Source organism: Tamandua tetradactyla, chromosome 6 (genome assembly GCF_023851605.1).
Source record: "Tamandua tetradactyla isolate mTamTet1 chromosome 6, mTamTet1.pri, whole genome shotgun sequence".
Taxonomy (NCBI): domain Eukaryota; kingdom Metazoa; phylum Chordata; class Mammalia; order Pilosa; family Myrmecophagidae; genus Tamandua; species Tamandua tetradactyla.
The window spans coordinates 73,158,456-73,185,112 of NC_135332.1; the positions used below are offsets into that span (position 1 = coordinate 73,158,456).

At 44.2% G+C, this 26,657-nt stretch overlaps 1 protein-coding gene across 5 annotated transcripts in view; it reads left to right on the forward strand.

The window, feature by feature from the left end:
* RPTOR (regulatory associated protein of MTOR complex 1) overlaps positions 1-26,657 on the forward strand; it is a 516,265-nt gene that overhangs the window by 383,903 nt on the left and 105,705 nt on the right. For all 5 annotated transcript variants that reach the window (XM_077166178.1, XM_077166180.1, XM_077166179.1 and 2 more), the window contains 4 exons: positions 1,798-1,873; positions 8,068-8,169; positions 15,721-15,804; positions 17,881-17,991. In XM_077166178.1, the coding sequence (XP_077022293.1) occupies positions 1,798-1,873; positions 8,068-8,169; positions 15,721-15,804; positions 17,881-17,991 (373 nt within the window). The remainder of the gene's footprint in view (positions 1-1,797; positions 1,874-8,067; positions 8,170-15,720; positions 15,805-17,880; positions 17,992-26,657) is intronic.

A 26,657-nucleotide genomic window follows, 5' to 3' on the forward strand; every position in this document is an offset into this window, starting at 1 on the left:
CCTTCTCAACAAGAAAACATTAGAACAGGCATTGCCTGAAGTTCCCTATAGAGTGGGAAAAGGATCAAAGGAGAAGGAGAAGTTATAACAGAGAAAATAGGATTTGACAAATGAATATGACTGTTGAATCACTGTATTGATATTTCTTGAAGCCTCCAATATTTTGGAGCAATAGAAGAAAAAATCTGAAATAATGGAATGATAACCCATAACAAGCTCTGAAATCTGTTATGTAACTATTTGTTCAAGTATACTTTGAAAATTATTGCTTTTTCTTTCTTTTCTAAGTATATATATTTCACAATTTAAAACGTTTTTTTTTTTAAAAAAAAAAAAGTCACCAGCACACATAGTTAATAAATGCTTCCCTTACCAGGCAGAATTGGCACAAACATCTCATTAAGTTCTTGGTCATTTAAAGTGGGAGTACTCTCCACTATACAAATAATGAAACTGAGGCTTGGAGAAGCCATTTATGGAAACTCTGTCATATTTTTGCAACCTTTCTATAAGTCTAAAACTAGTTCAAAATAAAAAATTTATAAAAAATAAAAAATCACTCCAAATTGCACATACAGGAAAATATATTGAACCTCTCTGAACTTCAACCTGTCTGGCTTTGAACCCAAACATGCCAAGTCTCTGTTATGCTTTTGGGCCATTTAGAAGTTACCTGAAAGAGAATAGACATTTGCCAAAGAGACATACATAAGAGCAGCTAGAATACGCAGAGAATCCACCCCACTGTTTCCCCAGAATTATATCAGAATGTGTGTTTATGAAACGGCATAAATCAATCTGCAATGCATTTCTGGGCCTCACCATGGACTCCAAGGGGCTGGCATGAGGCTGTGGGCCTGCCGAGGGCTCTGTCCTGTGCTCTGACTCATGGAATTTGGGGTGGAAAAAACTGGAAGTGGGGAAATGGCTTGGGCTAGGTCCCAGTGCCAGAGGGGGAGTTGATAAGGATGGCTGAGTTCACTTAAAATGAGTCTGTCACCTTCCCCACTCTAGCAAGCGCTACCTGGCCCGCATCAGGGGACTGAAGTTGCAGCCACAGCACCTCAGTGCCCTCTGTGGGCCCTGGGCACACACCTGATCTCCTTGAGGCACAGATCCAGAGCACTCGGGGGAGGAGGTGCTGGGGCCAGGCAGTGCTGATCACAGTTGGGGACTCCATCATAGCCCTGCGAGGTAGGACATGACCATGCCAGCAACTCCAGGCATCTGAGCAGACTGAGACCACAGGCTGGCCCTTTCCTTCTGAACCCAAACACTGGCTGCCTTTCCTGGTAGAAATGCCATGCTCCTCTTGGATGGCTCTAGTCACCTTGGAGCTGCCACAGGTTCCCACCATGTTCCACCGTGATAGACTGGGCTGTGCCTTGTGTCTGTTCGAGTTTGAATCAGAGAACTTCTGCAGTCTTTTATTAACTACATCAAAGACTGAGAAGGTTCCCTTTATTTTCCTCATGCTTTTTTTCTCATTTCATTTTAAAGAGAAAAAAAATGTAAACAAACAGAATGGTTACAGTGTGCCACCAAAGCAGTGAGAGCCAAAGTTACCATGTTCTCTCCTGGCCTCTCAGTATAAATAAGCTCTGAATGGTGTTGCAGAACACCTTATTCATGTGTCCCTTCTCCTCACTTGCCCCCACCCTGCATGCCTTCCTTGGGTCCTCAGCCACCCAAGGGCAGAAACTGCCTCCCTTTTGCTTTATAAGGGGGTTAAGGCTCTCTGCCCCGTGCAGCTGATCAGTAATGCTTTGCGGGTGTTCCTGTCTGTTCTCTTCCTAGGCAAGCTTGGGACCTGGCTGTTGACATTTGCCTCTCCCAGCTGCCAACGATCATCGAGGAAGGAACTGCCTTTAGGGTGAGTCCTCTGGGAGGGCACCTAGGCGGGCTGTGTGGGGGTCTACAGCTCACAGCTCCTGGGTCTGCAAAGCCCCAGTTTGCCCACCTGCAAAAAATAATAATAAATTGGATTGATCGGGGGTTACAATTAGGTTTTAAAATGATCTACATTTTAAAATATGTATTCTTAAAATGCTGCTGTCATAAACTGGTTTTCTTAATGCAAACTTCCTACCCGCAAAAGACTGATCCAGTATACATATTCTATCCTTTTAACTGTGAATGAATAGAATTAGGGATTTCCCCACGACTTGTGGCTCCACCTTGTCTCAGAAGGACCCAAAACTGGAACCTCTGAGGATCTGCTGCTGAGCTAAAAAGGAAATATCTGGCTGTTCTAGTTTGCTAGCTGCCGGAATGCAATATACCAGAATCAGAGTGACTTTTAAAAAGGGTAATTTAATAAGTTGCTAGTTTACAGTTCTAAGGCCGAGAAAATGTCCAATTAAAACAAGTCTATAGAAATGTTCAATTAAAGGTATCCAGGGTTCAAGAAGGCCGATGAAGTTCAAGCTTTCTCTCTCAAGTGGAAGGGCACATGGCAAACACAGTCAGAGTTTCTCTCTCATCTGGAAAGGCACATGGTGAACACAGTGTCATCTGCTAGCTTCTTCTCCTGGCTTCCTGTTTCACGAAGCTCCCCAGGAGGCATTCTCCTCCTTTGTGTCCAAGGGTTGCTCACTAGTGGGCTCTCTGCTTCTCGTGGCTGTGTCGTTCTTCTCTGGCTCTCTCTGAATCTTTTTCATTCTCCAAAATGTTTCCTCTGTATACTCCAGAAACTTATCAAGACCCAAATGGGTGGAGACATGTCATCACCTAATCCAGTTTAACAGCCACTCTTGATTAAATCACATCTCCAGGGAGATGATCTGATTACAGTTTCAAACATATAGTATTGAATAGGGATTATTCTGTCTTTCTGAAATGGGATTTTGATTAAAACGTGGCTTTTCTAGGGGACATACATCCTTTCAAACCAGCACACTGGCCCTGGCCACTTGTCGGAGTGGCAGTGGGTTGAGTTAGTTTTGCATACCTCGGTCTCGTTTTAGTTCAGCACCTGCAATGAATTTGACTGTTACCTGGAGATTCTTCACAGCATCGCACCTGGAGAACCATTAGATGTTTCCATCCATGCAGCTTCCACTCTTCTCATTCCAGATGCATTTGTGGAGTGTCTGCTTTGGGTTGGACACAAAGGGTGGATGGAAATAAATAATAGTCCCTTTGCTCGAGAAACTCATGACAAAAGCGTCATACCCACAATTAGATCATCCCAGTGTTGTAAGCCCATGTGGAGGAATACAGAGGGCCCCTTTGATCCTGCCCAAGGTACCCAGGAAAAAGTAGGCATTCCTAGAAGAGGAGTGACAGACAATGGCTCAGAGGTACAAGGCAATTCCCTGAAAATGAGCATAAAATAAGAGAAAATGCAGTCTCATTAGCAAGGGATTGAGTGGAGTCTTGAGGACTCAAAACTCCTGGGCCTTTTTTTACCCACACCTTCATCTCTAGCCCCACCACAGGGACTGTTGTGTTGGACTTCAGAGCCCTGTTGCTTTGCTCTAGCTGTGCAGCCACGGACAGGTTACCTAAATGCTTGATTTCCTCATGTTAAAGTAAAAATTATAATAGCATCCAATTCATGGGGGCAGCAAAAGGACTAAAGAGTTAATAGGACAGAGCCCAGGGCATGACCCTAAGGATATCCACACAGGGACTACTGCTCACAGAAAACTTCTGACCTTTGTGAACAAGGCACTTGTGTCTGGGAAAGATTAAGCTCACTACAGAGGTTTTTGATCCTTAGTGTGCATCAAAACCATCAGTACACTTCTAACCTACTGAATCAGGAGCCTGCGCTTGTCTGTGTGTGAACACCTCACTCCTTAGATGATTTTGATATGCCCTGAACTTTGGGATTACTAGGCTAAGGGTCTTTTAAGGGGTCTTCCCTCTCTTTGTTTTTTTCACATGGGCAGGCACCAGGAATCGAACCTGGGTCTCTGGCATGGCAAGTGAGAACTCTGCCTGCTGAGCCACCGTGGCCTGCTCTTCCCTCACTTTTTAACTACTTTACGTTACCTACTTTCTAGTTACTCTTTTTTTTTTTTTTAACATTGCATTATAAAAATTTTCAAAACTACAGCTAAGAAAAAATTTTACAGTGAGCACCCACTGATTTTACAGTGAACACTCACTGATAGCATCTGCGGTCAGCTGGAGACAGTCCCTCCTACAATGAGGGATGTTTAATTTAATTGGCTGGATGCTTGAATGAGAGAAATCAATGGAGCATAGCCCAAGCAGCTCAGCATATAAGCACTTGTAACTCAGCCCAGACCTTTGGAGATGTAGAAAGGAATCACCCCAGAGAAAGCTATGGGAACCAAGAAGCCGGGAGAAGGCCAGCAGACATTGCCCTGTGCCTTCGCTGCCTTTCCTCTGAAGAACTTAAGTTTTTCAACTAAATCAATCCCCCTTTATTAAGAGCCCATCCATCTCTGGTTGTGTTGCATTCTGGCAGCCTTAGCAAACTAAAACAATTCTTATAGTTTGCCTATAAATTCCTGAATTCATCTTAAAGCTTCATTTTCTGATACACAAAAAGGAAGCCTATTATACATGCCACTCGTCCAAAGTCAACAATGGAAGTGACAAATTTTAAGTAGCAATGAATTAGCATTGTTTTAGAATTGGGTTTTATTGATATAGGGAGAGAGGCTAGGAGAAGAAGGATTTGTGCACAGTGGAAAGCTTGGGGTGACCCACGTCCCTGGGGGGTGTAAAGGAAGCCCTTCTGCAAACTAAGCATCCTTACAGGTAGTTATGACTGAAAGCTCTTGACCACTTGGCAATCATCTGACTCCTTTTTAAGAGGCTTTTATATAATCAGTGAGGTCTTCCTAAAGAGCAAGTATCAAGCTGCCATCAGGAAGAACACCAGCCAACATCAGAGCATTTGAGTCTGTAGCAGCAAATGAGAAAATTAGGAAATAGTTTCCTCCTTCACAGCAAAGATGTCAGTGGTCTGGATGGATTTGTTCCAATTGTTAAATGTGACTACTGCCTTCACACCTCAGGCCCTGAACCTACCTTCCCGTTTTCTGTCCATTGCAAATGGATAGGTATTTTTAGAATGCCAAGTCATCAAACCCACAGACTGTCTGCAGAGCAGGGCACTTAACATTAAATTTGTTCACAAGGTCCAGATGTATGCTTCTGGCCATGTGACTCAGCTCTTGGCCCACAGGCTAGGTGAATTCTCCCCCTAAAACCACACTTCTTCTCCCCCAAAAATCTGCACAGTAGCTCTGGCCCCCATTTGGAGGGAACCTTGGAGAAGATTACTGCTTTGACCTGAAGCTTCAGCTCTTTGACTCATTATAAGAGATATATGGGGCAGCTCTCAAGATACTTTATTAAGTATTATTTAAAATGTTGAGCCACTCTTGTGTTGGATGGTTGCTCTAATCCTGAGAGCTTTCATTGCAGTTTTGGAAAGCATGACAAACTTCACAGCACACTAAGACGGTAAAGACTTTTCCCTCTTCATCAGTTTTAGGTCTGTTAGTGAAAAGGTGAGGAATTTTTGCCTTTTTTTTTCTCTCCGTAGAGCAGGCACTCCAGCACTGAACAACTTGTGAAAATCCAAAAACCTATTTGAAAGGAAAGGAAAAGATTTTTAATTATTAGAATGACCAGACTTCCATTCACAAACTACAGGTTTTTCCCTGAGTGTAACTATAGTCTCCTTGGGGGTGGGAGAGGGGCACTTAGCTAGATTTTATTTTTTTAAACCTGCTTTATGAATAATTCACACTTAAATAGAGGAAAATAGCTTTGGGGGCTCCATCCCAACTTCACAGATTGCCCTCCAAATGCGATTAACTTTGTATGTATAAGCTGACTTTGCAAGAACATTAATTCCTCAGTGTGAAGTGCTCTTTGCTGAATTCTCACGTGTCCCTGGTTTTTTAGCCAGAGCTGTGACCTGTGGCTGTGACCACCAACTTCCTTGCTAGAAGGCATGAAATGAGCACATCTGGGGTTCCGTGGCTCACCCTGGGGCTCTGGTATCTTACAGTCTTCAAGAGCATGTGTCCGTGTTCTAGAGCCTTGGGGATCACAGCCCGAAGCCCTGTCTCGGCCACTTCAATATAAGGTTTTCCTCTTGGGGAGCAGAAAAAAGGGTAGCTTGCCCCTCTCCTCACACATACACCCCTGTGAAGTGCAGCCCACTTTCCCCTTGGGAATTAACAGAAAGCTGAGTAGCAAAAATAAAAAGAAAGAAGAAAGAGGTCAGTGGATGAGAGGAAGAGAATTTTAATTTTTGAATTATTTTTATTTGGGGTTTGAGGAAGGTACACTGTATGTTAGCTGAAAGTTATTCTATAAAAGAGATAAACCAAGCGGTCCTTCTCCTGCCTTGGCCTTTCCACTCTCAGACCTTCCAGTGCCCTGTCTTCCCTCCTCCCCATGGCCTACCTGATCGTTGTCATTGCCAGCACTGGCCTCCCTGCCATGATCTCAGGGAAGCACTCACAGGCCTTGATAGTCCCCATTGCGGACTGTCTAGCTTATCGCCTCCATGGCTCTGACTCCAGCAGTCCTTCAGGTACCCCGGCACCAAGACCCAACTGTCCTACCTCCACTGAGCCTCCTCACTTCCTCTCACCTTCAGCAGCCAGCTGTTTGCATCATGCTTGCTTTCCCCTCCACTCTTTGCCCCCTCACTTCATGGTAATTCTAAGCTCTCATTCCCAGCTGGACAGATCACCACTCTGGTCATATCTACTCCTTCCATTCTGAGCTTGCACTCTCACCACTCAGCTGTTGTGGAGTAAGCCCAGGTCCCCACCACGATCCTCGCTGTAAACTTGTCTGTGATCATGACCGTCAAGGGCCTTAATCAGACTGTATACAGTTCCTTATTACCCTCTCCCTCCCCCTCTGTTAGCCTCTCCTCTCTGTCTAGCTTCAGCACCTCTACCCTATCCTCTCTCCCTTGTTCCGTTTCACTGAGAAAGTCACACCTTCACACCTGCCCACTTCCCTGCATCTTTGTCCATAGGGTTCTCCCTCCCTCTACTTTTGGGCAGAACCGCTCATGCTTCCAGCCAGCGCCAGTCTTCCACCTGGGCCTAGGTGCCCTCTCACCTAGTCCACCTGAGGACCTTGCCCCTGTCTCTCCTCCATCATCAGTTTCCTCATCAGCTTACAAATATGCCATTATTCTTTCATCTTTAAAAAAAATTATTGATCCCTCCAGCTAACACTCCATATCTCTCCTCCTTTGCAGCTGAATTTCTTCAAAACACAATATATTTTGGAGTCTCCAAATCGTTTTCTATTTTGAACCCACATAAGTCATGCTTTTGCCCCATTACTACCCCCAAGACTCTTCTTAAGGGTCACAAGTGACCGTCATATTGCTAAACCCAGTGGTGAGTTCTTAATCTTACTCATTGCTGACCTATCACCAGTCTTTCACACTGTTAGTCACTGTTTCCTCCCTGAGATACGTCCTTCCCTTGGCTTCCAGGACACCTCACACTCCTGCTTTTCCTCTGCTGGCCTTGCCTTCTCCATCTCCTTTGCTTGATCTGCTTCATCTCCCTGACCTGGAAAATGTTGAAGTATCCCAGGGCTCACCTGTGGGTCCCTTCTCTTTCCTATAGAACTTTAAAAAATCTACATGGTGCTGACTGCTGTGTTTGTTTTCCAGCCCAGGCCTCCTAAACTGCAGCCTCACCAGACCTTCCTACTTAAACATCTAATAGGCATCTTAAATTCAGCATACAGACCAAGTCCCTGAGATTCTCCTCCTGAGCCTGCTTCTCCCTCAGTCTTCTCCATCTCAATTGATAACAGTTCTGTCCTTCCAGTTGCTCCGACCAAAAGCCTAGAGTCATCCTGAACCCCCCCTCTTTTTCTCTTCTCCACACCCAGCCTATCCTCAAAGCCTGTTGGCTCCATCTCAATAGTGTAGCCAGAGTCTGACCACTTCTCACCACCTCCTCTGGATTGCAGAGCTGGGAATTCATAAAGATTCGTTGAATAGATAGTGGGTGAGTGGGGTGTGTAAGCGACAAGACCATTCCAGAAGGTGGTGCCCTCCCCCACTAACTGCCCCCTGTGCTTTTCCCACAGCACAGTCCCTTCTTTGCAGAGCAGCTGACTGCGTTCCAGGTGTGGCTCACCATGGGCGTGGAGAACAGGAACCCCCCCGAACAGCTTCCCATTGTTCTACAGGTGAGTTTCTTGGGATCTAGCCAGATTAGCTGAGCATATCCCATGGGTAGGAGGCCCTAACCCCAATCAGTCCCCTAGAGACTCATCTTCCTGAGTTTGTGCAGGCACGGGCAGGTGAAACACCAGCCTCACTCCACTGCTGCTGGCTGTGCTCTGGACCCCAGATGGCACTCGACACATAGGTCACACCAAGTCTAGGAGAAGCCATTGCAGCTGATGGCATCTTTATTCCTAAAGTGCTTTCCTTGAAATTATTGATTCCCCTTCTCTACCCTCAAAGAAAAATTTTCAAGATAGACCACTGCCTTCCCCTCTCACATTTACACAAATAGATAAATTGCCACTGCAGACGAGCTTTATTTCTGTTCAGCCTCTTGGCATTGCTGCCTCCTTACTTTTGGAAAGACACGAGATGTAAATCCATCCCCGGAGAAAAAGCAGTGAGGCATGCCGGCTTCATAGGCCTGTCTGGGCAATTGGCGAGTGGCATAGTAGCCTACACCCAGCAGCCAGGAACCTTCTTCTTCCATGGAGGCATCCCACAGTGGATGTTGTGAGAACTTCATAGTTTCTGGGTGGCCCTTCGGATGCCAGAGTTCACTTGCTGGCACAGCCTCTCCCTATACTTACACACAGCTTCTCACCTAAGTTCAACCACTCCACTCAATTACAGAAATGTTTTCCAGATTCTAAAGTGAATCTTTAAAAAACACACACTTATCAGTGGTTTTTAAAGATTTTTTATGTTGTCCCAGAATGAAATTTGTTTTTGCATCACATCCAGCACCCACCAGTATACCTAGCACCCCCAGAATGCACTGTGCAAGAGACATACACATGGCATATGTTGGTGCTGTTCACACTGCAGGTGTGACCTATTGTTGGGTTGGCAGATCAGTTTTGTAGTTCCTGCTGAGCTATTTGTTTGGTTAATGAGATGAAATGGGATAGGATGGGGTGGGAGGAAATATCAGGGTTCATCACAGGTTTTAGAATTAGAAAGATACTATAAAACTTGTTCCAGCTAATGTGTTTTTGTGTGGGAAGTAGGTGTATGGGTCATAATGAAAAACAATTCATTTTACTTGGGAACAACATCAAAAGACTTTTTAAAAACATTGGTCAATGTGGACATCAAGGTCTAATAACTCTAGAACTTGGAAACCTTTTTTTTGTCATTGGGCTCAGGATGGGTAAACTGAGGCAAGAACCTGTGAGTAACTGTGGGGAGGGGCTATGTATGGCTATAAGAGAAGGGAAAAGGGAACCATTCTGACATCTGTGTTTAAATCTGTTTTTGTTTTGATGTAGAGAGAATAGAGTCCATCCCTGAGTTGGGGGTGTGAAGCTCTGAGAGCTGACAGGGTGGGACTGCCCTCCAGAAAGCACGTGAGGTGACTTTGCCCATTGGCTTAGGAATATGCATCTCATCTCCGCCTGCCTTAAGGACCTGCTTCACGTCCTTCTGAAGCAGAGGGCTGGTGCTTTCACACCAAGACTGCCAGCCGCATGGCTGATGGATGATGGTCTCAATGGATATGAGACTGGATATCCATTGCTGAGTGGCCCCCACTTCTGACAGATCATTTAAAACATGGCAGACAGTTTACCTCTGTCACCCCATGCAGCATGGCATCCATCCTTTCTGGCATTTAGTCAGCTCTGCCTCCGCTGTAGCTGGCATCTATTCACACCACAATTGCAATTTGCCCCTAAAATCTCAGACAGCACAGAAAGAAAACGAGGGAAGGAAAAGGTCATATAAAAGTTGTAGAAGTACAACAGTGTCCTGTTCTTGCTGGCGTTGAGACTGTCCTGCTGCTCCCCATAGATGCTTTTGGTGCCCTCTGAATACCCTGAGTGTTCCTTGTCTGACATTATGAAAGAATTCAAGCAACTCTTAGATACTGTACGTGATTTAAACCTTAAATAGAAATGACTGTTCCTCTTTTATGCTTCCAGATTAGTTTAAGACAGCAAGGTGAGATGTAAACAAAAATTTCAAAACAAAAAAACAACAAAAGGTAACTGAGCATTTGGCAAAAGCCAGCCCTTTGGCTTTAAATGGATACAGAAAGGGGGTAGGTGAGATGGAAGGCAGACATATGGGATTCCAGTGGGATATGCTGAATCCACAACCCCTCTGGGGCCCCTGGAACCCTCAGGATTTCCATCAGAGGAGACCGTGGCTCCTGTCCAGACCCTGCAGACCCTCCTCTTACTTTAGCAATGTGAAACAGTCCTTTTGTTAATGGTCTTCTATTGTCTTCTTTTGAATGTTCCACTCACAGTCTAGACTCCCTCAGGGAAATGAAGAACCATTAAGCCAACGTTTTGATGCCAAAATAAAGGAGAATAACTCAGTGAAAGAAAGGAAGGCATTTTCTTTTGTGATAGTTTAAACGAATACATGCAGCAGATTGTCCATCGTCATGGAGGGGTATGACTCCCAGGCCATGCCCAGCCTGTGTCGGTGGGCAGACCACCACTTGACAAGAAAATAAGGAGAGACTGAATGGGAAACTGGAGGACTTGCTTCATCCGGAGTGGCCCATGACACCAGGTTCTTTCTCGTTGACTCAGTGAATGTCACTGTGTTTTCTCTTTGCCAAAGCACCTCCCCCCCTACTATCCATAAATTATCCTCTAGTGCTTCGGCAAGTCAGAAAATGTTCCTTAAGTAAGGGAAGGAGAATTTTAATACAGGAGCTTCATACCTTTTCAAATCTCTGCTCCTTTTTCCATAGACCAGAGAGCATTTACTCCATCCACACACAAGCTCAGAGGCATTAGCTGATGACCACTCAGCATGAGACAAAATAGATTCACTAGGTCCAGTTGATGGGACTTTCCTCATAGAAATGAAAACATGGACATATGCCTTTCCTTATCAGCCTTAAGTCCTTTTTTTGCCTTTTAGAAATGTCAGTCAACAGAAGGAGAAGGAAAGAAGGTATGATGTATAAAAAAAACAGATACCTTGGGGTATCAGCTTACAAAGTTTAGGTTACTGGAACACACATCAATAAATTGTTGTGTGAGGAAAGAAAAATAAAATGTGATGTTTTCCCCAGTGCTCTTTATTGACAGTGTTTGCTGGGCACCAGCACTTTCCAAGGCATCCTCTGCTCTCACGGCACCACACAGCTCCGGTGCTGCCATATTCCGGCCTTGGTGTGGCTGGCTGCGGCTACCTCAGGCAGCCTAGGAGTGAAGAAGCCCTGGGCAGAAAAACAAAGGATGTCTAGGACTGTAGAAAACAGGTGGAAGAGAGGGACTTTAGAGAGTAAAATTTTAGTACCTTTACGCTGGTTTTGCAAATCAATATAGGCATTTCATTGGGAAAACTGTGTTGGCTTTTGTCGTATTGTTTATTTGCAAAAGCCCGGGGTTATTATTAGGTAGCAGCGGAATAACCCAGAATTACAAGCATCAGCAGCTCCAGAATCTTCCTGAAATCAGGCAGATGGACCTGGAAACTCAGCCTGCAGCTCTACCAAGAAGTATCTTTTTGTACTCAAGGCAAATAATATTTGGTCCCCTTAGCAAGCTCTTTTTTAATCTGGGAATTCATGTAGCCTGTATGAACTGTTATTTTGGATAATGAAAAGAAATCCCAGTAACTCACTCAATTCACCATCATTTATTGCTGTGGTTTCCACCCGTCCTGGGATCATCTGAAACCAGAATACAAACATATGCACATGAACAAGTACAAATGTAAACCAAAAAGCAAGCCCTTTATTATTCTAAAAATAATTTTAATTTGTGTTGAACATCAATTTGATAAAAGTTTAAATCAACAGAAAGGCATAGGAAAGAAGGTGTAATATTTGAAAAAACAAATGCTTGTCTTTTCCCCAATACTCTTTATTGATGAAGTTTACTTTCAAATGAAACATTAGCATCCCAGCACAAACCTCAGTTGGCTCAAGGTCTTCGAGCGCAAGCTCCCCCAGGAGTGGGTTCTCTTTACACTGCGTGCATCGCCTGTGTAGGCTTCTTACTACCATCATGCTGAGCAGAATAAGTCAGGATTGTACCACCACGGTGCCCAGGAGCTCCTCTCCCTTTCTGCTTTTGTTTTTTGTGAATGAAGCACCATTATGAACACCATCTGTTTATTGCAAAGTAGCGTGAACCTCAGGCAAATCACATGGGCTGCACTGGGTCAGATTTCTTAGTCTCAGGCTGCTCTTTCTTCCATTGCCAGTTGTTCTATAGTGATTTACCTTAAAAAGCAGAGCTTTGCTCATATTTAGTGTTTTCAGTAACAGAGTTAGAAAGCCAAATTGGTCTTGAGACTTTAGATGTCTTTGATTTTTGGCAGCCTGCAGGTCAGAATAGGCACCTCCTCTCACAAGCCCAGCAAGGAGAAGACCTTCCTCAGCCTGGACCATGTGGCCAGTCAGTGTTCCCTGAAATCGCTGCTGCACGTGGTCAGTCAGCCAAATGCTGCTGTGAGGAAGGGGCATCTATAAACCACGCTAAGGGAAGGGGGTTGACATTTACTGCTCAACCTCTGTTGGACCTGACACTTAACTTCATGCCATTTAATTATCTGGAGTGAACCCAAGTCACATATTATCTTCTCTGTTTTCTCAGTAAGAAAACTAAAGTCTCCAGAAGGTAAGTCCTGTCAGCCACACTGTTAGTAAGTGATAGAGCCAGGGTTTCCCATCAGATCACTTTCCGCCAAAGCCCACACTTTCCCATGCTCTAACTCTGCCCTCAAAACTACATCTCATGCAGAAATGGCCTGTGAGAGCCTAGGAGAAAAGTCTACACAAGGGGTCAGATTCCAATTCAAGATGTGCCTGGCTAGGAGCCTCCTACCTAACCTTCCCCAGCCTCTTAATCAAAGAATCTCTCACAACTCAAAAAAACAGAAATACACCATTCATATATCTATTTTGGGATGATGATTTGGGTAAATTGGATTGCATTCCCATTGCAAAGATAGTGACTCCCTTTTGGCTGTCCCAGTACTTAACCCCCTAGACTCCACCTGGCAGCTGGAGACTGCCTTCCTGTGCTAGGTCACAGGCTACTCCTGCCCCTGGGGATTACACCCCCCCCCCCACACACACACACACTCTCCTGCTTGGCCCATCGGTGTTCTCCAGCCTCCTAACCACTGCTACTCTTGTCCCCAGCCCCTCCCCCCCACCCTGTGCCCCCTTACCTCTTCCAGCTCATGCCTGTGCTCTTCCCTTCCCAGGAATGCCTCCTGGAAGGTGCTTGCTGTCCCATTCCCTCCCCTCCTAGGCAAGGTCGGCTCCAGACACTAATATCTGTGTTCCCAATTCCATTGAGTCCTCTTCAGAGTTCCTGCTCCTTTGTCTCTGTTGATTGCTGTCTGATTCTGGAAGCATTCTCGTCCCTCAGCCCCAGGGACACCATAGACCTCTCCTCCTGCCCATCCCTTCCCTTAGCTCCACATCCTAGCTCATATAGCACACTGCACTTCTTTCTTTCTTCTCACAGCTTCTCAAACTCATTCCAAACCTTTTCTTCTCCCAGCTTCCTGTCTCAAGTTAGACCCTGGGAGTCATCCCTGACACTTCTTTTCCCCTGGCCCTCACCCCCAGGCAGCAAAGCAGCCTTATCAGTTCTGCCCACCAGACTGCTCTGTGGGCACCAACATCCTGCTTCTGTGCTCTGCTCCACCCTTCTCTGGAGCAGCCACCAGAACTCTTTAAGATGTGGAGCAAATCAGGTCCTTCTGCTGCATAAGATCTCTCAATGGCTTCTTGCTTTTAAGGAAATCTTAAATTTCAGCCTGGTCTAACATTTTACTAGGTCTGACTCCTCCCTCTTCTCCAGTTTAGCAGGGAGCCCTCCCCCCCCCGACCTTGCTCTCTATATCCTCTTCAGATGCCCCAAGCTTTCTCCAGCCTCCTCTGTCAGCAACCTGTGACTCCATCCTCCACCCTCTAGCCTCTGGCTACCCGGTCACTTGCTGCCCACCCCTTGCAACTGAAAAGGCCCCTCCCAGGGATCCCACTAAACCAGGACCCTCCCCACCCACCCCCCAGGAGCCTGCTAAGCCACATCCCTCCTGGGGAGCCCAGTAGGCCAGTCCACCCCCCAGTAGCCCACCTGGGTCGCTGGTCCATGGTACCCCTCAGCCCCCGTGTCGCAGAGCATACTCCTCTGTCTCCACTCCGATTCAAAGCCCCATGACGAAGGGGAAGGGTGACCCCTCCTGCCTGCCTCGGCGCTCACTTGTTGGGTGAATGGACTAACAGTGGACAGAAATGCTTTGGGTCAGGGAGATGCAGTGCACATGGCCTCGGGCATGAAAACCATCAAGAGAGGCCAGAGCGTGCGGCTCCACAGGAAGAGAACATGGTGCAGAACCAAAAAAGAAAAATATACAAATGTGTGGCCAAGCCTGCACAGTTTAATCGATAAAGCATTCTTACCTGTCAATCAGAAAAGGGCAGACATTTAAGTAGAAAAATGGCCTGAGGAATGCATACCCAGTTTACTAAGGAGAGAGCGAATTAACCTGTAGGGAAAGCATTCCACTTCACATGAGAGCAGAGAAATTCAGATTAAAGGGAGATTTTCATGTCACCTCTCAGATTGGCAAGTAACGGTAGTGTCATATGGGCCACTGTCACCCAGGAGCCTAATTTGCTGTTTACTCTAATAAAACCCCATGTGTCACTAGTGTGGCACCATTGTTTTATGAATTAAGAAATTAAGGTTTGAAGATGTGAACTAATTTGCCCCCCGCGTCACCCAGCTGGCAAGTAGCCATGCAGACAACCAAGGCTGTGTCTTGCTGCATTACAGCTGGGAAGGGGCAGAGCCACGGGCAGGGGGCGCCTGCATGCGCTGCTGTTGAAAGCATACACTGGTTCAGCCAGAGGGGAATTTGGTAATCTAAGTTTATATGCTCTGACCCTGTAATTTTACTTCCAGGATTTATTCTCAGGAAATAATCATGTAAATGTACAAAGATGTACATATTAGGATATTTATCTCAGCATTGTTTATAATGGCAAAAGTTCATAATACTCTTAAGTGTCTAGCAATGGAAAGGTTGTTTGAACAAATTATGTACATTGATATAAATGCAGCACCGCACTGCCCCGGGAGCGATGGCAGTGCATGCTGAATGGTGCAGAATGATGCTCACAGTAGATCATCTTTCTGAAAAGGAGACTAGAAACGCAATGATGTATTATTTAATTTAGAGTAAATAAGGGAAGTGTGTACATAAAGAAAAATGTCTGGAAGTTTACATATCAAAATGTCATCAGGGAGATTTTTTTGGTATGCATTTAAGAAGTGTTTGTTCAAATACTTTCTACAGTGAACATATTTCACCCATGTAATAAAAGACTTTTCTCTCAACTTATGCAAAAGCATGAACTGTATGGAAAGGAGCTCCCGCTGTAGGTGAACAAATGAACAAACAAACCTAAGCTTGTATGCTCAGACCTTCCCCAGTTAATAACCTCACAGCAGAAGCTTTTTCAGATAGCTTCATGTCTGGATAGTTTTGCAGTGATGTGATCTTCTTTCTCATTTTCATAGGTGCTGTTAAGCCAAGTGCATCGGCTGAGAGCTCTGGACTTACTGGGGAGATTTTTGGACTTGGGTCCCTGGGCTGTGAGCCTGGTATGTGCTTTCTGCGTTAACTTCGGGAAGGGGAAGCCTGCGGTGTGAACTGAGGCTTAATCTCTGGGTCGAGTGTGGCTCTCTTCAAAAGGAAGTAGCGGTCTGGTCCAGAACTGACCATGGCCTTGTGATCCAGGGCGCATTTCCCCTGGTGACGCTCAGCAGGTCTGAGACCCTCTGGGAACACCCATGCAGCCTACAGGATGGGTTGTTTGCAGGCTTTGTTTTGCTTTATTTCTTTTGCCCCTTTTTTCCATCTTATATTAGAGTTACTCTTGGCAGAAAAGAGAATGTTGTTTTTTCTAGAGTGGCCTGGCCCCTGCCACTGTAGAGAAGCTAGCACTCTTGGAGACGGCTGAGTCCCCACACCATGCATGGGCCTTTTGCACAGAGGAAGCATCTTTGAGTGTTCATCCCCTGGCTTTTTACTCTTAGGTTAGGCACAATTCTGAAATACTTTTCTGGTTCCTTCTTCTATAGAAAAGGAGAAGTGAATGTTTAAAACAGAAAAGATGACAGAAACAATTAAGAAATGATCATTTTCCCCAATTATTAAGTTGCATGGAAAATAAAAGAGAGCTCAAGGAGGGGAGTCCTATAGATTAAAGAGACCAATCACAATGCATATTCCTGATTTGCTTCCTTTTGCAAATAAAAATTAGAAGTTTAAAGAAAACTTTAGCTAAATAAATAACATTCAATAAATGTTATTGAAGAATAACTTCATTTTTTTTGGTGTGATATCAGTATTGTGATCATGTTTTTATAAAAGAGACCTGATTTCTTAGACATACACTAAATGTTTACAGATTTAGTTACATGATATATAAGAATTTTTTAAAATATTACGGGAGAGGGGCTGGCCATTGGAGATGAGATGAAACAATAAGGAGTTGACATTGTAGAATCTGAGTACATGGGAATTTATTATTCTCTTTACATTAATGTATCGTTAAAACTTTTCATTGAAGGAATAAAGAGAAAACCTAAAAATTAGGAAGAATAATTTAGTCCTCATCATCTGGGACTGTTTCCACTTGGAAGTTTCTGCAACCAAAACTAACCCACAGCCCAGTACAATCATTGGGAAAAGTGTCAAGGACTCTCCAGTCCTCGGTTTGCATCTGCAGTTGTGAATAATGATGCCTAGTCATCATGAAAAATCATCCATCATATCATTTTACTCTTAACAAGACAGGGACACATATATAGACAACATAGGTTAGAAAGATTTTCACTTAGGTAGTTAATTTGTGTAAAATTAATTTTGGCCCTTTAAAGAATTAGGCTTATGCTAATTGGAAGTCTTCCTAATATATAAACAGATGCTGTAAGATGAGTTGTTGCTATAAGTACAGATTTTGGTTCTTAGGCCAGGGCTCAACAGTTCAAAACAGAGAAATGAAGTGTTCACTCCTTGTTAAATGTGACATGGCAAGCAGACACACAGGGCCGCCGCTGCCTGTCCTGGTTGTAGGAGATCCCTCTAATTGAAGAGGAGCACCTTTGGAATAGCTTTGTATTTAACCAAAGCTTGGACAATTGACAACAGGGCTTGGGCCAGTTGTTGACCCCTGGTGATTCCTTCTCTCTATTTTCTTGCATCCAAGAGCAGAGGGGTCCCCCAAGGATAAGCTACACAAAACTAGGTACTGAGAAGACCCGAAGTTTCTGCCCTGTTAACCAGCCTCCAAATTAACTTGGGCCAGGGCGTGTATTTTCTCTGAAGGTTCTTCTCCAGGGCAGATGTGACTGCTGGAGCAAACAGGGCAAGCGAGTTGTGGTAAGGCCAGGCACAGCTCCCTGTCCAAAATCTCAGTCCAGGGGCCTTAACACCTCGTGGATGAGCACAAACCGGCCACCTGAGGGTGGGGACAGTAGTTCCCAGTACAAAGCAGCTTACACCTTAATGAGTACACCCCTGTCCTGTAGACGAGACGCATTCGTCCCCTCAGAGTTCCCGCATATGCCAAGGGTCAGGGCGCAGCTGTCCCCGAGTTACGCGGCCTCTGCCTGTGGCTGTGGAGGGGCCTTGGGGTGTGCTTCTGACTCACAGTCTTTTTTCTTTCCCTTTAGGCCTTGTCTGTTGGCATTTTTCCTTATGTGCTGAAACTACTTCAGAGTTCAGCCAGAGAGCTGAGGCCACTTCTTGTTTTCATATGGGCCAAAATTCTTGCTGTTGACAGTGTGAGTAATCTCAGTTTATCCTCTCAATGAGTGTGAAATGATGCTCTATGCTTTGACCAGCCAGCCTCTCTGCCAGCTGTGTCCTTGAGTCCTGGTCTGCCTAACCCCAGGGACAGCAACTGCCCAGACTGGGGGACAAGGACCCCTCGAATGCGACAGAGGTTTGGTGCTGCTTTTGCTGCCTCATGCTCCCCTTTCCATGGTGACATCTGTGTTTCTTGTCCTACCCCTCCTCCTGAACCATATGCCTCTGCCAGGCACTGCTAGTCTCTCCCCCTTCAGCACTCCCTTCTCTTTCAGAATGAAGTGAAATTCTTTGCGTTGAACCCTCCCAATTCTCACCTTCCTTCCTTCCAGTCCCTCTTACCCTGGCACTTTGTCTTCCACCCTCTCACTGACCCAAACCTAGGGCTGTCCTTTGTTCTCCTTGGCCTGTTGCATTAAACGACGCTGACCATGATTCTTGAAACTCAGCATTTCTTGGTCCCACATCAAACCTCCGATCTCTCCAGTTGATGCTTTTTTTCCTTCCCTGGCCTTGAATGTGTGAACTGGAGGCACCATGGTTCAGAGCTGCACTCTTAGCTAGGCCTGGAGCCCGCTGCATCTCCAGCTTTGCTCCCAGATAAGCCTCAGCCCCACATCTCCAAATGCCTGCTGGAGCTCTGCAACCACGTGCTCCCTCCCCACTCTAGGCTGGGTGCCTCCTGCCTGACAGGCTGTGTGCTCAGCCTGCAGGTGATGCCCTCACATGGGGATGTGGACATGGGCTGCAGAGCCCTCCCAGGTGAGTCATAGGAGGCACACCAGAGGGGCCCTGAGGATCTACTGTTGGGCTGCATTTGGGAGGAGAAACAAACAAGTGGAGAAACAGGCCCATGTTTCAAATCCAGCTTCTACCAGCTTGCTGTGCATGCGCGTTGTGGAGGGATGGGGGGAGCTATATGTGCAGTTGTGTGCTTGGTATGGGTATGCATGTTTAGGGTGTGCATGCACATGTGTTGGCGCGGGTGTGAGGCTCTGTGGCAGGGCCTTACACTTGAAGTGTCTGTTTTTTTTAACATGGGCAGTCACCGGGAATCGAACCCAGGTCCTCTGGCATGGCAGGCAAGCATTCTTGCCTACTGAGCCGCTGTGGCCCGCCCTGAAGTGTCTCTTTTAATCCTTCGGTCAGCCTGTGAAGTGCACAGGACTTTGCAGATCATTTTATCAGTAAGAAGGTGCTCACTTGAGCAAGCCGCCCCAGTGTAGGTGTCTGGGATGCAATGGCGCTGGGCTCCGAGCCTCTGCCACTGAAGCTGTGCTTCCCACACCTGAGTGGAGGGCAGGTCATCCCAGTTACAAGGAGGGGGCAGGAGGGAGAGGGCCGCAGCCTTGGAGAGGCACAGGGCCATTTTCTCTTCTGTGAGAGTAAAGGATAAGTAAAGGGAGAATCAGAGGACCTTAGATCCGAGTGTGCATCCTGCTTTCTCCTCACCAGGCTCCCTGGCCCGGCTGCCTTCTCTCCACCCCCACTCCCCCCTGTCCAGCCTCAGGCCTGCCCGCGTCCCTCCCCAGGACCTGCCTGCACTCCCTCTGGCCCACCCGGTTACTTGGGACTGTGTTCCACGAGTTCCTCAGGCGCTGCCGCCTGTCCTGCCGCTGCACTCCCTGGTCACTCAGGTCCCAGCCGCTAGCCCCTACGACCAAGGCCACCCATGGCCACGGAGTCTCTGGCCTCGAGCCTTACTCCATTCCTCACCCTCATCCTGGCCAGTCCCTCCCTCTGTGCCCTAGAGCAGAAGATGCGGGCGGTGTTCTTCTGGCTGGAGGGTGGAGGGTCACACTAGGTGAGGGCTGTGCTCCGTCCCACCTCCTGATGGCACGTGCCCAGCATCTTCACTCTTCTCTTTTTTAATGCAATTTTCTGAGATCTATTCACACACCATCCAGTCCATCCAATCAGTAGCTCACGGTATCATCATAGAGTTCTGCATTTATCACCACAATCGCTTTTAGAACATTCTCATTACTCCAGAAAGCCAAAAAGAGAAAACCCAAAACATCGTGTATCCCTTACCCACCCCATCACTGACCCCTAGCATTGGTGTGTACATTTGTTACTGTTGATGAAAGAATCTTAAGATATTACGTCAACTAGAGTCCGTAGTTTGCAATGGATGCGTTTTCTCCCGTATACCCCTCTACCATTAACTCCTTGTAATAGTTTTGCACATTTGTTCTAGTTAGTGGAGGAAATTTTTTAAATTTGTACTATTAATCACAGTCATCATCCACCACAAGATTTACTGAGTTATCCCTTCCCATGTTTTAACTTCTGGCTTTTCCCGCTGGTGCCATACATGACCCTACACCTCCACCTTCCGCCACACTCACACACAGCTCAGCCCTGTTAATTAGGCTCTCAATAGTGCACCCCATCACCTCTGTCCATTCCCACTCATTTGAAAGTCAACCTCATTAAATTCTGCACCTCTTAAGCAACCGCTCTGCATTCTCTAGCCTCATTCTATCTCCTGGTGACCTGTATCCAAGATTCTCACTCATTTTCCTTGTTGTTCTTGTACAGCAACCCTGCAGAATCCTTATTCTTCTACTTTACCAACTCAAGCCTGACCTCTCTGGGCCCAGTGCTCTGTGCATGGCCGTGCTCAGGGAGCACTGTTCCGCTTTGTCTGCATTACCTGCTAATGATGACGGCTCATTCTGAATGTGATCTCTCCAGATAGACCATTGTATAGTTCAACAAAATACTTGCCTTCCTATCTATTGTAGTTTACTAGCTGCCAGAATGCAATATACCAGAAATGGAGTGGCTTTTAAAAAGGGGAATTTAATGAGTTGCTAGTTTACAGTTCTAAGGCTGAGAAAATATCCGATCTGAGGTATCCAGGGAAAGATACCTTGTAAAGGGTCTCTCTCATCCGAGAAGGCACATGGAAAACACAGGGTTTCTCCCTCACCTGAAAGGGCACATGGCAAGCACAGTGTCATCTGCTAGCTTTCTCTCCTGGTTTCCTGTTTCATGAAGCTCCCCGGGAGGTTTTTTCCTTCTTCATCTCCAAAGCGCTGGCTGATGGACTCTTTGCTTCATGGTGCTGCAGCATTCTCGGCTCTCTCTGAATCTCCTCGAATCTCCAAAATGTTTCCTCTTTTGTAGGGCTCCAGAAACTTATGAAGACCTACCCAAATGGGTGGAGACATATCATCACCTAATCCAGTTTAATAACCACTCTTGATTAAATCACATCTCCAGGGAGATGATCTGATTACAATTTCGAACATACAGTATTGAATAGGGATTATTCTGCCTTTCTGAGATGGGATTTTGATTAAAACATGGCTTTTCTAGGGGACATACATCCTTTCAAACCAGCACACTATCCGTTAAACTAACTTCTGATAGATAAAGGCATTTTCAAAATATTGATGAAACACTCTATATAAAGTCAGAAAACTGAATCCTCTTGCCCTCATTTATCTCAGCAAGTCATTCTCACTTCCCTCCACCATGGTTTGCTTCTTCGTAAAATTGCAGCAGTAACACTTAAGCTGCTTCCAGCGGTATCGCTGCAGAGCAAAACCCTACCACGTAGAACCATTTTCTGAATTATAGAATAGAGGATCATGGAGGGATTGAAAGGATAAACCTTCTCTCTCCAGGTGCTCTCTGCTCCCCTAATGCCTTTTCTTGTTTTTTTTTTTTTTTTGCTAAGCTGAAACCTTAGTCATGTGGGTCAGAAAGCTATACTTTTTGGTCATTTGTGTTTTACTCTTTCCAATTTCATTGATGAGCCAAATTAGTTAAACAAAAGAGTTTTCCTCAGAAAGTCATTTTGAAACTTTCCATTTCTCTTCTACATCAATGTCTTCAACATCTGTATCAGCAGGTTTAGGAATTTATGGGGGCCCATAAATGCCACGGCATCAGATTGAGGTGCAAAGAAAACAGAGCCTGAAGGGAAACACAAGGAGGGTAGGACTCAGGCAGAGAAGAATCTAGCCAGAGCACCATGGGCTCCATGTGGGGCACTCCAGCTGCTTCCTGAGCTCCCCAGTCCCCTGTACTGCATGGACTTACCAGGATTCTTTATCTCACCTCTCAGGACTTAGATTTAATGTGTCATTATCTTTAGTTTTAAGAGTGGCTATTTCTGCCTTCGATTTTTCTCTTTTCGTGACTGTGGATGACCCCTCTTAACTGCCATCAGGTATTGTGTTCTCATGGCTCATCATGTTGCAATGTAAGGAATTTCCTGTAAAATTTCCTCCTGATCACATTTATCTCCCAGAGGTCTGTTCCAGTGTGCAGAATGTTCCAGTTCGGTTGTAAGCACAAATGCTGCAATGCTCCTTCAGCTCTAGGAAAATCCCACAATACTGAAGACTTGTATGTCTAATTCTTGCAGCAGTGGGAAATGTCCTGGCCTGCATTGTTCTTTTAGATGCCTGCAAGCCACCTTGTACCATCCTGTGAATCAATATGTTAGCCATCTTGTTGCACCTGTTTATTTAAAAGCAATCATTCCACTGAGAGAATGTTTCAAATATTTTCCGTTGAAACTGAGCCTCATTTACCTCATCCTTCCTTTCTGTAATTTCCCAGAGATTAAAGTTCCACATGTGCCCTAAGGCGTCGATATTCACTTCCCTTCCTCACATCTGGCTGGAAGCCTCATTAGGTTGTGGAGTCCTCTATAGCTGGCCTTCCTTCTCTCACCGCACATGTGCCTCCTGTGTAATTCCATACCCCAGAGTGAGCTCACACTCCTTGACCTGGCCTTTGTGAGGGTCAGCAATGCATGTTGCTTTACAGACAATGAAGTGACTTAAATACAGAAGAACCTGCTCAGAGGTGCTGGCCAAGCTTGCCAGTCTCCCAATGTCCTTGGCTCTCCCTGTGCCAGGAAGCCAGATGGCCCTTGGGACACTTGTCTGAGAGTTTGAGAAGAGGGCCCTGCTCAAAGCTGGACATCCAACCACGGGCTGTGTGTGATCCCTCTTATTCCACAGGCTCATGTTTAGTACTCACTGTGTGCCATGCACTGTGTTAGTGACTTCTGCAGGATTTAGGAGGGAGGTAGGAATCATCTCAACCTTCAAGTAGATAGACCTTATAATCAGAAGGAAGGAGGGAGTTTCTAGGAAGAATACAGGATATGAAAGAATAGTGTGCTATTTGAGGGGGCAATGCACATTTAAGGAAACTGATTGGGACAAGGTAATTAATAGCAGCATGTAAAGAGCACCGTCTTTCGTAGTTGTCTCAGAGCTCTAATGTTCTCCAAGGGAACTTGTCCCAGAAGATAGGAAACTATCCCTAATTCCATATTACTGCACAGTTTCCACTACTATTCATAACTTACTAGGCATGTAAAGGAGCAGGGAAATAGAATCTAATGAAGAGAAAAAATAAAATCAAGCCATCAAAACCTACCTGAACTAACACAGATGATAGAATTACCAGGTAAGGATGTTAAGACAGTTATTAGAAGTCTATTCCATTTGTTCAAAAAGTTAAATTGAGAAGATAATGGAAGATTTTAAAAGACCCAGGGTGCATGGGTGGTTCAGTGGTAGAATACACTCCTGCCATGTGGGAGACCTGGGTTTGATTCCCAGACCATGTACCTTAAAAAAAAAAAAAGAACCCAGGGCAGGCAACTGTTACTCAGTGGCAGAGTTCTCACCTGCCATGCCGTAGACCCAAGTTCAATTCCTGGGTAAAAAAGGAAAAAAAAGAAAAAAAGGAAGAAAAGATCCAGATCAGATTTCTAGAGATGAAAACTTCAAGGTATAAAATGAGAAATACAGAGAATGGAATCAATAACAAATTATAAATATTGCAGAAGAAAAAGTAATAATTTAAAGACGTAGCAATTGAAATTATCCAAATGAAGTATGATAAAGAAAGAAAATCTTTTAAAAATAGAAAGATAAAAAGTCTATAGTCATGATAAATGCACAGCTATATGATGATATTGTTAGCCACTGATTGAACACTTTTGATGATTACATGATATGTGAATATATAATATATCAATAAGAAATTGAAAATAAAAAAAAAAAGTAGTTGAAACATTAGTGAGTTGTGAGATAAGTTCAGGTGACCTAATATGTGTGTTTGGCATCCCCAGAAGAGGCAGGGAGAAAAAGTATTTGAAGAAAACTACACCAAACATCGTAATCAAATTTACTTACAAAACCATCATAGAGAAAAAAGGTCCTAAAAATAGCCAGGAAATAAAAAAAAGAACACAGGGGCAAAGATAAGGATGACAGCAAATTTCATATCAGAAGCAATGAAAGCAAGAAGACAGTGGAACAGTATCTTTAAAAGTACTACAAGAAACTGTCAACGTAGAATTTTATACCTAGTATATTTCAAAAACGAAGACAAAAAAAAAGATTTTTCAGATATACAAAATCTGAAAGAATGTATCACCACCTGGAGTGTCTATGTTAACCTCACACCAAGTAGATTTCAGAGCAAAGAATATTATCAAGGATAATGAAGTCCATTTCAAAAGTAATAAATGGGTCATTATATAGTCTTTAACAGTCTTAAATATTTATAAACCTAATAACAGATGTTCAAGATACATAAAACAAAAACTGATGGAACTGCAATGTGAAATAGACAAATCCGTAACGATAGTTGGAGATTTCAGTACTCCTTTCTCAATAATTGTTAGAACAGGTAAGCAGAGAATCAGCCAGTAAGGAGTGAGGAAGACTTGAACAACGCTATCCATGAACTGGACCTAATTGACATATATGGGATGCACCATTCACAGCAGCAGAATACACACTTTTTTCAATTGCCACAGAACATGACCAGATATACTGTATCCTGAGCCATAAAAAAACTCAATGAATATAAAAGAACTAAAATCATGCAGAGTGTCTGGTATAATGAAATCAAACTCCAAATCAGCAGAAAGATAACAGGAAAATACTTGATAACAATACAACATACTTTAAAATAATGCCTGGGTCAGAGAGGAAGTCTCAAGGGAAATAAATGCCTTGAACTGAAAGAAAACAAAAACACATCACAAAATTTGTGGGACATAGTTAAGCCCTCCTGCCGAGAGGGAAATTTATAGCACTAAATGCATATGTTATAAAAGGAAATGTCTCAAATCAACAACTTCAGCTTCCATCTTAAAAACTAATCAAGGGGGCAGGCCACGGTGGCTCAGCAAGCAGAGTTCTCTCCTGCCATGCTGGAGACCCAGGTTCAATTCCCGGTGCCATGTAAAAAAAAAAGCTAATCAAGGGTGGTGCGATAGTGGCTCAGTGACAGAATTTCCGCCTGCCACGCCAGAGAACCAGATTAAATTCCCAGTGCCTACCCATGCAAAAAAAAAAGAAAGAAAGAAAGAAAAACTAATCAAAGAAAAACAAATTGAACTCAAGTAAGTAGGGAAAAAGAAATAATAAAATCAGAGAGGAAATCAGTGCAAAAGAAAACAGAAAATAGAGAATATCTATTAAACCAAAAGCTGATTATTTGAGAGCAATAAAATTGCTAAACCAGTAGTCAGACTTATAGTAGAAAAAAGAAGACACAAATTCCCAATATCAGAAATGAGAATGGTGACATCACTAAGGCTTCTAGAGACATTAACAGGATAGTAAGTGATCATTATGGAAAACTTAATGCCAAATATTTGATAAATTTGATGAAATAAATAAATAAATTCCTTGAAGACACAAACTACTTACCTCAAGAAAAATTGATTGGAATAGCACTATATACTATGTAAAGGAAATCAAATTTGCAACTCAAAAGTTTTCCTATAAAGATCCAGGTGGCCTCACTGGCATAGTCTACCAAACATTCTGTGAGACCAGCATTACTCTGATTACCAAAAACCAAATGCATGACAAGAAAAGGAAACTGTAGACTAATATCCCTCGTGAATTTACATGCAAAACTTCTAAACAAAATTTTAGCAAACAATACAACAATATATAAAATGGATAAATATATCATGACCTTGTAGAGTTTATTTCAGTATGTAAGATTGGTTTAATGATTGAAAATCAATCAATGTTATTTGCCATATCAATTAACTAAAAAACAAAAATCATAATCCTCTCAATAGAACAGAGGAAGTATCTGACAACATTCCTGATAAATAGCATCTACAAACAGTCAAGGGTACACTTAATAGTAAGAGACTGAACACTCTCCCCTGAGGTCAGGAATAAGACTAGGACACCTACTCTCACCACTGCTGTTCGGCATTGTAGTAGAAGCTCTAAACCGAGCAGTGTGCAAGGGAACAGAAGGCCTCTGGAGTGGAAAGGAAGATGTAGAAATGTCTTTATTTTCAAACAACCTGATCATCTATATACAAAATCTGATTGAACCTGTTGCAAAAAGAAAATCTGTTAAAACTAGTAAATGAATTTATTAGGGTTATTAAGGTTGCAGTTTATAAGATCCTTATACAAAAATCAATTTTATTCATATACACAATGAATGAACACTTGGAAGTTGACTTTTTTTAAAAATACCATTTACAGTGGCATAACAAATATGAAATACTTGGGGATAAATTCTGACAAAAGATATATAAGGCCCGTATACTGAAAACAACAAAACATTGGTAGGAGAATTTAAAGAAGGCTCATATAAATGGAGAGAGATTCCA